The sequence below is a fragment of the Malaclemys terrapin genome, chromosome 1 (assembly GCF_027887155.1).
Source record: "Malaclemys terrapin pileata isolate rMalTer1 chromosome 1, rMalTer1.hap1, whole genome shotgun sequence".
Classification (NCBI taxonomy): Eukaryota; Metazoa; Chordata; order Testudines; family Emydidae; genus Malaclemys; species Malaclemys terrapin.
This window is the reverse complement of record NC_071505.1, coordinates 315,685,367-315,697,490: the sequence shown is the minus strand read 5'-3', so window position 1 is coordinate 315,697,490 and position 12,124 is coordinate 315,685,367. Positions and strand designations below refer to the sequence as shown.

General features: G+C 38.7%; 1 protein-coding gene across 1 annotated transcript in view; it reads left to right on the top strand.

Annotated features, from left to right (window-relative positions):
• DDX10 (DEAD-box helicase 10) overlaps positions 1-12,124 on the top strand; it is a 324,167-nt gene that overhangs the window by 85,720 nt on the left and 226,323 nt on the right. Inside the window, exon 13 of the mRNA XM_054015515.1 lies at positions 4,524-4,968. Within this exon, the coding sequence (XP_053871490.1) occupies positions 4,524-4,968 (445 nt within the window). The remainder of the gene's footprint in view (positions 1-4,523; positions 4,969-12,124) is intronic.

Here is a 12,124-nt window from a genome sequence, read left to right as displayed (position 1 = left end):
GCACTCCTCATTTTTAATCTTTTCTCTATAGCTGTGAGGGTTGGAAACTTCATTTTTTTAAAATGAAAGTTTAGATTTTCAATCCTGGATTCTAGCATCTTGGGGCCTTAAGAAAAACACCAGATATAATGAGACTGATGATGAAATCATGATATTTGGCAAAACGGCAAACATGAAAATTGATTACTTATATTAGGGGTCGGCAACCTTTCAGAAGTGGTGTGCCAAGTCTTCGTTTATTCACTCTAATTTAAGGTTTCGCGTACCAGTAATACATTTTAACGTTTATAGAAGATCTTTCTATAAGTCTATAATATATAACTAAACTATTGTTGTATGTAAAGTAAAGAAGGTTTTTAAAAAGTTTAAGGAACTTCATTTAAAATTAAATTAAAATGCAGAGCCCCCAAGACCGGTGGGCAGGACCCGGGCAGTGTGAGTGCCACTGAAAATCAGCTCACGTGCTGCCTTCGGCACACGTGTCATACGTTGCCTACCCCTGACTTATATGGTACAATATATAGCAGTAGAGTAAGTGAGCACTCTCAGGACTTTACCTAAAGTTGAAATCACACTTGTGTGGCAAAGATGTTAGGAAAATGGGAAAAGTTCTCTGCAAAATTAGCATTTGTTTAGCATTTACAACTGATTGACTTATTCACTCAGAAGTTTGTAAGCTCTTTAAGGCAGGAATCATGGCTTCATTTATGTTGTACAGTGCCTATTATAATGGGGCCCTAATCCTGATTTAGGCTGCTAGGGACTACTGCCGTTGTCTTAAATCTGCTTCATTTCACCATTTCTGTTCCACTTAGCCAATAAATTAATTTGTAGAGTTCACTTTTGTTTGCAAGTCAATTAATAGTCAAATGCTAAAATTATTTTAAGATAGATAATTGTTTCCTTTAATATCACAAGTATGTTGCATATAAATCCTTTTACTAATGGGTCTTTGGTGAATGTGCACAAGGTACTGAACGGAAACTTCCCTCAAATTATCATTCTTTCCCTTTTTCTCTGAAATGCCTCGCTCAAATCCCGTTGCTGCTAATTGCTCCTGGAAGAATGTGTATATATGTAATATATAATCTTGAATGTACTGAGATTGAGAATACAGAAGATCAGGCAGTATAAAATATTTAATGGTCCTACAAACTGGCAGGCATTTTCAGAGTTTGTGGGGAAATTCAGTTGTTGTTAATGACCCACAAAGGAAAAAAAACACTAAATGTATTTACTTCGCCAATAGGTACTGAATGCCCTACTAACCAAAAGGGAAGGGGCATTCAGTAAATTTAATAGTTTGACAGAAGGGAAGTTTTGGCTAGACTGTATTTTTGTGGGGGGAAAGATAAAGGACTTTTAGTACATACTGTCTATACACTTGGAAAATTAAACTCTCACTTCTGAACACTTTGTAATATTTGTGTTTTTGGCTAGTTTGTCCTCTGTGTGTGCTTAGAGACTATAGGCATGAATGTGCATGTTGATTGGTTGGGTTCCTGAGCCCCAAAGCTAGGTAATACTGTTGTGAAGGATTCATGATGGTGACCCATCATATATACAGAAGTGTCTTAAATGATAAAACACTTATTCTTGTGGTTATATTGGTAAGGTGCTCAGGAAAGCTTTAAGGAGACATTTAAAGTGATTCAAACAGAAAAGTGGAGAGAGTTTGATGGATGATGCAAGACACTGAAACAGCAACTTTTCTTCAAGTGCTTGTCTGTATATGTATTCCACTATGGGTGCATATGTGCTTCATGCCTCTGAGACCAGAGAATTTTTGCAAGCAGTGTCTGTAGGTCCATGCCTGGGCCTATGCCAAACACTGAAGGTATAAGGGGCAGGGCTGACCAACAGCCTCCCCAGTTCTTTCTTACCACCTCCTGGCCTCAGTTGTAACCTTTTCTCTTTGGCCTTATTCTTGTCTCCAAACCAGTAGATATGTCAAAATTTAATGACCATATTCTACAAAATCTGTGTATAGAAGCTGTCACTTTATAGTACTGGTGTATCGAGAACCACATCACCCTATTGACAGTGTACCCTCCAGGAACTCAAAATTCATTGGCAGACAGTTGCAGCAGACATTTTGCCATCTATCAGGAGTGGGAGTGGCATGATTCATGATGCACAGCATTTTAACTCAGTGGGGAACCCCCGATTGGAACCTGTTTCCTCTCAGGCAAAGAGGAAATGCAAATAAACTACTCCAGGGTAGCTCAAAGAAAGCATTCCAGAGGCAATACTTTCTTACTGCCTTGAGCTGTGCCTCTCCTCCCATCCCACTACTACCTTGGGTTCTACTGAGGATTCAATAGGACAGGGAACAAGTCATCTTCATCACTCCCAAATGGCTCAGACAGTCTGGTTTCCAAGCCTCCTACAAATGTCATCCCATCCATCTGTCAGCATTCGGCCATTACTGCACCTGTTGACCCAGGAATATGGCAGACTCAGGCATCCTAGCCTGGAGGTGCTTCATCTCACTGCTTGGTATTTGGATGGGCATCAAGCCTAGAACATTCATGCTCTGAAGCTGTGCAAACCATTCTTAATAATAGAAAGGACGTCTGGAAAATGTTACCTAGCCAAGTGGAAACAGTTCTCTCTCTGGGCCCAGCAAAATAATATATCTCCAGAGACAGCAGATATTCCCATTATTTTAGACTATCTTCTTAGGCTGTCTCTACACTACTGTGGTAAGTCAACCTAAGTTACGCAACGCCAACTACGTGAATAATGTAGTTGGAGTTGACATAGCTTAGGTTGATTTACTGCGGTGTCTACACTGCGCTCGGGAGATGCTCCCCTGTCGATTTAGCTTATTCCTCTCATTCCCAGGTCTTCACGAGACCCACTAAATTGACCTGTGGTACATTGATCACTGCAGCGTCGATCCCGCAGTAGTGTAGACGTAACCTTAGTCTCAAGGTGGATCTTTTCCTTAGTTCAATATGTGTTTACCTGGTGGCAATCAGCGCATGTCACACACCCTTCGACTCAGGTGTAGACCAACTGCTTGCAAAAATTCTCTGGTGTGTGGAGCACTTACATACCTGCAATGTCATACAGATAGGGACCACACATCTCTAAGAACTCCAGTTACAGTGAGGTAAGTAACTTCTCTTTCTCTGCATCCTACTCCAGATTGTGTATGGAAGGGTCAGAATTGTCCTAGGTTGTAGGAATAGAACAGATAAGTGTGTGTGCAGGTGGATAGAAGGTCAGATGAACCATGTCCAGGTTGAGTTTTAAAAAATATGGGGCAACTTAAAGTTAGAGATGCTCCTTTAGCCATGTAGAATGGGGCCTTCTTGGGGGAATGGAGACTTGGTTTTACTTTAAAAAGCAGAAATAACTAGTAAAACTACTGACTTGGTTAATTCAGCTCCTGAGAATCTTGCATTTGACAAGTTCTGCTCTCACCACCAGAAAGCTGTTACTAGAAATGATTTAAAGAAATTAAAATCTGCATAAAAATTCTTTATTCATTTTAAATTTGGCCATGGGCCTTAGAATACTCTATTTCTTTTGTTAACCTTTTCCATTTCCTTTTACGGATTTTAACTTGTTGCTGGTAACAGGCTCTGATTATTTAACCAGAAATCAAATAATTTCCTTGTGGCAACTATAGGCATTTTTCTCATGGAAAAGTTTAATATTGTGTAAGTAAGTGTCAGGCAGGAAAGGCTTCACTGTATTGTGGGAATGGGGGTGGGGTGGAGTATTAAAACTCAGGTTGGTGCCCCTTTTCCCACTACACACTGGCACATACTGTACCATAGCCTAAAGCGTGTACTTCCGTACACCCCTTCGACATGCTAGGTTACTCGTCCTCTACTTGCCTTCGGATACGTGCTTCTGGGGTTTAGATGCACACAATAGGTGGGGTAAGGCACAACCACATGTATAGACATGTGTAAAATCTCTTGTGTAGTTTTAGCCTTAATCATTTTTGTTACTCTTCCGTGTCTTTTTGGTACCAAGGTACATAGAACTGTGCACAGTATTTTAGGTACAGTCTCAGCAATGACGAATACCATTGTTTCCTTGGTGTGTGACATGAATCTTTTCCCTCTGCAGTACTAAATTGCATTGTCATTTATGCCATCATATTATATTGTAAATGTAATTTAATTTGCCATTTGCTGTCACTCTGGGTTTCTTTTGGGAGTACAGTTTTCTCAGCATTGCCCTCCTAATGAGCTCCTTATGTTTCCAGTTGTTTCCCCCCATATTTGTTGGCTTGCATTTTTCCAACAGTTTGACTCTCCAGTTCTCTCTCTCTCTCTCTCTGTGTGCGTGTGCGTGTGTGTGTGTGTGTGTGTGTGTGTGTGTGTGTATTAAAAAAATAAATAAAAATCAAGAGATTCTAGTTTGTACGTACTCCAGTCAAAATACATTAAACAAAAAACATTATCAAAATTAAACGCAGACCCCTGCTGATCATTTCTAACTTAGTAGAATGGTTTTCAGTTTCAGATTAATTTTTTATTATTTTTAATCCCATGCTTTAGCTCCCTTGGCCTTGCAGTGGCACCTCGGGTTAGATTTCTTCAGAAAGCCCAGAAACAATTGTCTGTGAATGAGTCACTGGAAGGAAAAAGCCACCCAAAGGGGACAGGGCAGTGTGAAGATGCATGCTCCTTAGCAAGCAATGAAGAGGTGGAGGAAAGAGGAACTCATTTTGAAGAAAAGATATCTACTGTTCAAAGAATGAAAGGAGAGGGGAGAAAAGAAGAACCAGAGGAAAAAGAACTCCCCAGCAAAGTCATTGATAAAGAGAGCGATGAGTCAGAGGAATTATCTGAAGAGGAAGAAGTTCCTTCAATAAGCAAGGTTCCAAAAGCAGAATCCATTAATTTCCTTGAGGATGACGATGACGACTTTAGAGATCTTGATTTGCTGACAGTGAAACGGCAGAACGTTTTTGGCTTGGAAGCTAAAGATCTTGCAGTATTGGTAAGTGTGTTTTGGTGTGAACCTCATGAATCTCATTTTAAGTTAATGCAGCCTACATAAGAGAATAGAGTAAGAACAAAATTCTGCCCCTACACAATGCTCATTTGATATCAAATGAGTTGCCCACCTGTATCAGAGGACAGAATTGGTCTTAATTGAAATTACATGATTTATATTACTGTTTATATATAAAATGAACTGTATCCCGCCTCATGGATGGCCTATGTTATATTATTCATAACTTAGATATCTGAGAAATTTAACAGTTTTAAGTCTTTACGCTTACCAGTTTTCTTGTACTTTCCTAAAAGTAGCAGCAGACACAGTCATAACTTTAACTAAATTGATGAGGTTTTACAGTTTATGGAGCTTAAAACCTCATTGTAATTCATTATGCACCACTTCATAATACAAATCATTACAAATGTTCTTTACAATAATGTATCCTTCACACCATGAATTTTACTTTTAATGAGACCTTTCCTATTGGGAGTTAATCCAGTAACAAAGAGAACACTTCTTGTAAAACAGTTATAAAGGTTTATTAAAAGTGTTCATCTAGATCTTTCATTTGTGTGGCAAGTGTTTATGGCTTGACACCTCAGTGTCCTTCTTTCTTGATATTCTGACAAATGTAGCATTTTTTAAATATGGTGTTCTATTAAATATAGTCGAGATATTTATGAAAAATGCTTGTGTAGAAAAAGTTACGCTTGATAATGTATCTTTTCACATAGTGATCCATTAGTTTCTTTACTACAAAAAGCTAAATTTAAATGACTACATTTCACGGCAACTTTGTGGAGTAGTGTTTTTTACTTAGATATATTTATAAAGAGATCCTTCTATTAAGCAAAATTAGTTATTTTTAGGTGTCTAACTATCTTTCATTGAATCTTTATCTTCACATACCGTGGAAAGCATTTGTTTTAAATTTACGCTGTCCAGTCAGCCTGTGAATTACATTTTTTGAAAAAAGATGCTGAAAATTGTTGCACTTTTTTTGTGAGAGTATTACTTGGAAAACAGGCTATTTAAGAAGTGACATGTCACATTGCTTTGAAATCCTGGGCAGTTGTACAGTACCAGGTTTGTACTCCAGCATCTAACTTTTATGGGAATCTTTTTGCTGCCTGGGGCTGGGGAGTGCTTCAGCCACACTGCCCGGAGCTTCAGGCTGAGGGTTGGGGACCTGTCCAGAGTTCTGGGGCTGGGGTGCTCTGGAGCTGGGGTTGGGGACCTGCCTAGAGCTCTGGGGTTGGGGGCACTCGGGTGGCCCAGGACTAAGGTGTGTGTGTGTGTGTGTGTGTGTGTGTGTGTGTGTGTGTGTGAGGTTGTGGGAGAGGAGTGCTCTGGGCTCCTGCGGGGGAGGGGACATAAAGGGAGGCAAGGGATGGGGCCTTGGGTAGAAGGGGAGGGACCGGCTGCCAGCCTTCCCCAATGACTGGTTCACCGGCTGCCCATGGCTTGGATATCTGTGTATCGAGCAGAGTAGTGTACTCCTGTGATCAGCTTTGTAGGCTTGAGTGTAATGTTCCCTCCCCACCCCCACCTCCTTCAGGGTTGTTAGGAAAAAGTAGTTGGAGATATTTATATACCTGGGAGATGTTAATGGGGAATAATGGAATGAGGTTGGGGAAAGACTGTAGTATTCAGCTTCTTGTCAGTGTGCTGCTTCCGGGCCCCACTGCCTATCTCTGGGCAATCCCCTCCATCAGTAGGATTTTCCTGCCTACTTTATTTAGTTTTCTGCTTATTTGGTATCTACCAAAATGTTTTGAATTCTGGTGTAAATGCAATGTGAGGAGAGAGCATATTGACATGTAAAAAATCAGAAACAATAATTAAAATGTCAGCTTCAAGCAGAAAGGAACGTAGATGCTGGAACTAGGGGTGTTGGGAGTGCTGCCGGTGCTACTGCACTCCCTGGCTTGAAGTGGTTTCCATTATATACAGGGTTTACAGCTTGATTCAATGGCTTTCAGCACCCCAAGTATAAAAATTATTCCAGTACCCCTGGAAAGGAATTGCCATTTAAAAATCCAAACATTTATCTGTAGTTGGTATGAGAGCGCTGCTCATATTAACCAGGAATTGTGCCAATTTTCCAGCTTGTTTCCAGGATAATTTTGCAGGCTTAAACAGAAGACTCTATAAATATTTGTATTTTAGTAGGAAGTGGTTTTGGATGTTATATTTGACAAATGACAAAAAGAGGTGCTTTCATTTTTAACAATGCTAGCTAGAAACATGTTTTGAAAAGTATTAGTGATTAGAAGAGAGCCATTTTGAACCTCCAAGTAACCTTTTGATACTGTCCTTGTATTAAAGATTCATAAGTCAGTTTATGTAAGCTCAAGCAAGGCAGAGGTTATTTTCTTTGCAGCAGGGTTGATATCTTGGTTTTATCTACTTGCAAAAAAATTAATGTTTTTTTAAGTCTTTCACATTAGTGTCCAAAAGACCCACACTGGTTATAGGCACTCGTACATGAAACCTGGGAATATGCTTATGGCTTGCTCCTCAAACATTTCTGTTATCAAATTCTGAGTTTTGTATTTGCTAAACAGCTGTTTTAACACATTTAGTCTGAAATTTACAGTTTAAAATCAGAGGGGTAGCCGTGTTAGTCTGAATCTGTAAAAAGCAACAGAGGGTCCTGTGGCACCTTTGAGACTAACAGAAGTACTGGGAGCATAAGCTTTCGTGGGTAAGAACCTCACTTCTTGCATCTGAAGAAGTGAGGTTCTTACCCACGAAAGCTTATGCTCCCAGTACTTCTGTTAGTCTCAAAGGTGCCACAGGACCCTCTGTTGCTTTTTACAGTTTAAAATGTTGCCTTCTGTGATGAGAATTCTTATAAAATCTTATGTTCATTGGCCTGTGAGTGTTGCATATGGGTAACATAAATAACTGGAAGGTGAGATGGGGGAAAAATGGGCTGAAAATGCCTCTTAAGGAGTGATTGTAGATCCTAAGAGGTTAAAGAAAGCAGTTCCTTCATAACACATCCTCTTTCGGGTGACTCAGATTTTGCACATGGGCTGTGAAGGGAGTGCTACTTGGTTGTTGGTTGAAAGATGATGTCTTGATGTGGTGCTTCAAGCATGGTAAGAGTTACACTTAGATTGTAAGTTCTTTGGGCCAAGGCGGTCATCTTGTTATGTATTTGTACACATCTAGCACAATGGGGTCCTGGTCCTCGACTCATAAGCTCTGTGATAATATAAATTAAATAATAATGTACTTAATGTGAAGTCACTGTCTCAGTCTTTCAAAATCCTCAAGGAAAAAGAAGTCAGAACGTGTGTAAAGTTGAATACGTGTCACAAAAGATTAGTGCCTTTATATGTGTTTGTCTTCAATAATTATTTGGTTTCCTCTTACCTAAAGGTATTAAAATTTGTGTAACAAATAATTTTGGCATCATTTACTCTTGATGCCATTTTCCATTTTAATATGAAATTACATGCACATTTTCTTAGTTGTTGACTATAGAAACTATAGCATTATGAAATTAAGATAATTCAGCAATTAAAGAGTTTCAGACAAATCTCTCCAAATAGCTCATAGCCAAGTGCAGAGAAAAATGTATACTTGAGCATGACCATAGCTGGTACAAAAGTAGATTGTGAAGTTGAGTAAAAAAAACCTTGACACTTGCTTGATCTTGTTGCTGAATCTCTTAAAATTTAATTTGCTACAAGATATGCAAAGAACTGAACATAACAGCCATACTGGGTCAGACCAATGGGCCATCTAGCCCAGTATCCTGACTTCCAACAATGGCTGGTGCCAGATGCTTCAGAGGGAGTGAACAAAACAGAGCAATTTATCGGGTGATCCATCCTCTGTTGTCCAGTCCCAGTTTTTAGCCATCTGAGTTTAACTGGATACATCCTGACAGCCTTTTCTTGCTCCTTACAGGCTTTGCTCCCCTCACCCCTCCTAACTGTTTTGAAAGGAATACAGTATTTGCATGAGGGGTCGCTGGAATTCCCAAGTGAGCTTTGCTTCAATGATTTCTTTGGTAACCTTTTATAGAGATATCATTTTTTTTATTTATGCAGATTTCTTGGGGTAAATCACACAGCACCTACAGAGATGTTTTTAAATATTTTAGGACTGTTCATTGGTATTGTTTAAAATGCCTTTTTAGCTTGCTGCTGACTAGAGATTCACAGTAGCATGTTTATATTTGAATTCCAACAAAAAGCCCTCTGTAAATGAGATTTGTTTCCTTTTATTATGTCCAGCTCAGTGCCATATTGGATCAGATTGCTGGTCTCTCTGATTGGATATCCTGCCTCTGTCAGAGGGCATTGTCAACAATTTTCAAACAGACTTAGATATGTTAAATCACAATGACTCTTTGAAAAACAAAGTCAGGTTACCGTCTTCCTCAAGCAGCGCTTCATTCATGTCAGCTTTCACACCTCAGACTTTTTTTTTTTTTTTGACCGAGCTCTATTCAAATAGTGTGACTAACGTTGTTTAAATAGCGGGGAAAGATTATTTTTATGCCACTCTTTTCCTTTCATTGTCAGAATCAACTGAAGCTCAGAATTTTCAAAAACTACCATCAATATGGACCAAGTATAGAACCTTAGCATCCCAAAGTTCAATATTTGAGAAATCTGTGAGGATAATAAAACAAGATGATATAATAGAGAGTGTTTGCATCTTTACCTATGGTGGTCACTACTGGCATGATTGCCATAATAAACTGTAACATCAGTCTAAATAAACTGATTGTGTGGTGAATGTTTCTAACCTGAAAATTTTATATACAGTATTGTTGCAAGTGCAGAATGTTAGCTGAATAATCTCTGTGTGTAACATCTGTGAAGTATTTTGGTTTCTGCATACAAATAGGCGCAAGGGCAAATTTTTCTTTATTGCTAGCCTAGTGTGTCATTTTCTCAAATGAGTAGGTGTGTTAAGGAAATATTTCTAGACCTGGAGTAACACTGAACACTGAAGGCCTGTCCTACTATCATCTGAGATAGGAAGCTGTTTGTGAACAGAATTGCAAGCACAAGTACTCAAATTTTGCTTGTGCATGTGCTTATCACCAATGTATTGCTCTGTGTGGTATTTGCATTTTTAAGCAAATATTTCCTTTCTGTATAACACATTGGGTATTGTGACCTAGTTGGATGAGGCACCAAGACGAGTGGGCATCCTTGAATGTATGTACTCTGAGAATCGTTCTTTGTAAGTAAACTACATAAACAAATATTACCATTCTTTGAAACAGAGCATCCTCTAGCACAATGGTAGTTTAGTTTCAATTCATCTGAATTGAACATTCAGGAGGTAAAAGTTTCTGTGGCAACCCCCCTGCTCCCCAAACAGCAAACATACAAAAAAAACAAATCAACGACACTACTTCATTGTATCTGGAAGGTTACTGAGCTTAAAGGAAGATGTACCTACAGTATACTCCAGGTCAGAGACCACCAGTGAAAAGACTCATGCGTGAAACTACCAGCTAATGATGATTGTGTGGTGAAACAGTTTTCCTGTCCCTCTGATAAATGTCTGTTTGGTGAGATCAAAGTGTCCAGTAGGCAGCTATAAGGAAGCTAACTTCTGTTTTCTCGTAAGTCCAGGCAGGTTGAAGGTCTAGATATCTTGAAACATCAAGGTAGAATTTTGATCAATGAAGGCATTAAGATGAATGATGTACCTTGAAGGATGACACTGTGTGGCTTGATATGCCGTTTCTAGCTGTTCAGCAAGAGCACAGTGTGTACGCAAGTTTGTAATTGAGAGCTGTGCATATGAACCATTGTAAGCTTAAAAATTAAAGCATAAAATTTCTTAACTTTAAGATTTTAACTGTTTGATTAAAATTGTTTTCCGCTGAAATATTTCCTAGTGTGTGTCTCTGTTAAAGTAGAGGCACAAAGCACATTTGTCTAACGGTGCACTTTAGTAGTATGCTGTTTAAAGTGGGTTATCATGGAAAATTGTAAGTCTGGGGCATAACATTTTAATGTAATGGTTTCTTATATTTTTCAGTAGAAGAAAGTGTCTTACTGATTTATTTTGTTCTTTTATCTAGAAATGTGTACTGTAGTAATTGTATGGAAGGATTCAAACAATGCATCTTTGGTTTGCTTTTTGGCTGTCCATTTAATAGATATTAAAATTATACATTGAGTGATGATTACAGTAATTTGTAGAATTTTTGCCTTGTTTGCTTTCTGGTTAAGTGTTATGTGAAGTTCCTTACCTTAAAATAGCGGAACTCTAGGGATTTTGGAAGCATGTATATAATTATTTTTAAGATTATGAACAGATTTAAACAATATCCCAATTTGTATAGCATTAAACTAAAGAATGAAAATATCTACAAGTTTGAGAAGCTACATTTGAGAAGCTACATTTGAGTTAAGTATTGTTGAAACAAGGACTATAAAATTTCTCATATTGCATGATAGGAATTTTAGATTGACGCTGTCAGCATTACACAGGAAATGGAGCACCAGTCCCACATGAATTCTTTTTCCAGCAAACTCATGCTGTTAAATTATCTCTTCTTAAACCTTGCTGTTACAGTAGAGAGGTGAGATATTGTTGGTCTGAGTCTTTCTTCATAAGCACTATAAACTTTGTTTCACAAAAAGAAGAACAGGAGTACTTGTGGCACCTTAGAGACTAACAAATTTATTAGAGCATAAGCTTTCGTGGACTATTATGCTCTAATAAATTTGTTAGTCTCTAAGGTGCCACAAGTACTCCTGTTCTTCTTTTTGCGGATACAGACTAACACAGCTGTTACTCTGAAACTTTGTTTCAGTTAATTATCTGAAGACAGCAAAGTAGTGTCTCCTGACTGACGTTCAGTAATTCTTTAATTACAGTTTTTTTACCTACTGTTTTTTCCACAAGGCACCTGCCTCATTCAGTGCAGAGGACATACCTGCAATGGGGATGAATCAGACTATTGTCTCTAGGAACTCCACCTGGTTTGTTGCAGAAATTGGAAGGTGTGTAGTAAATGAGGCAGGGGTTTTCAGGAAGAGGAAGGGTGGTGTCATCATTAAGGCAGCTAAATGCTGCGTTGGAGAGTTGGATTTTATACCTGCCTGTGCCCCGGAGTTCCTATGTGATGCTGGCCAATTCATTTAAATGAAACTTTTCCTAG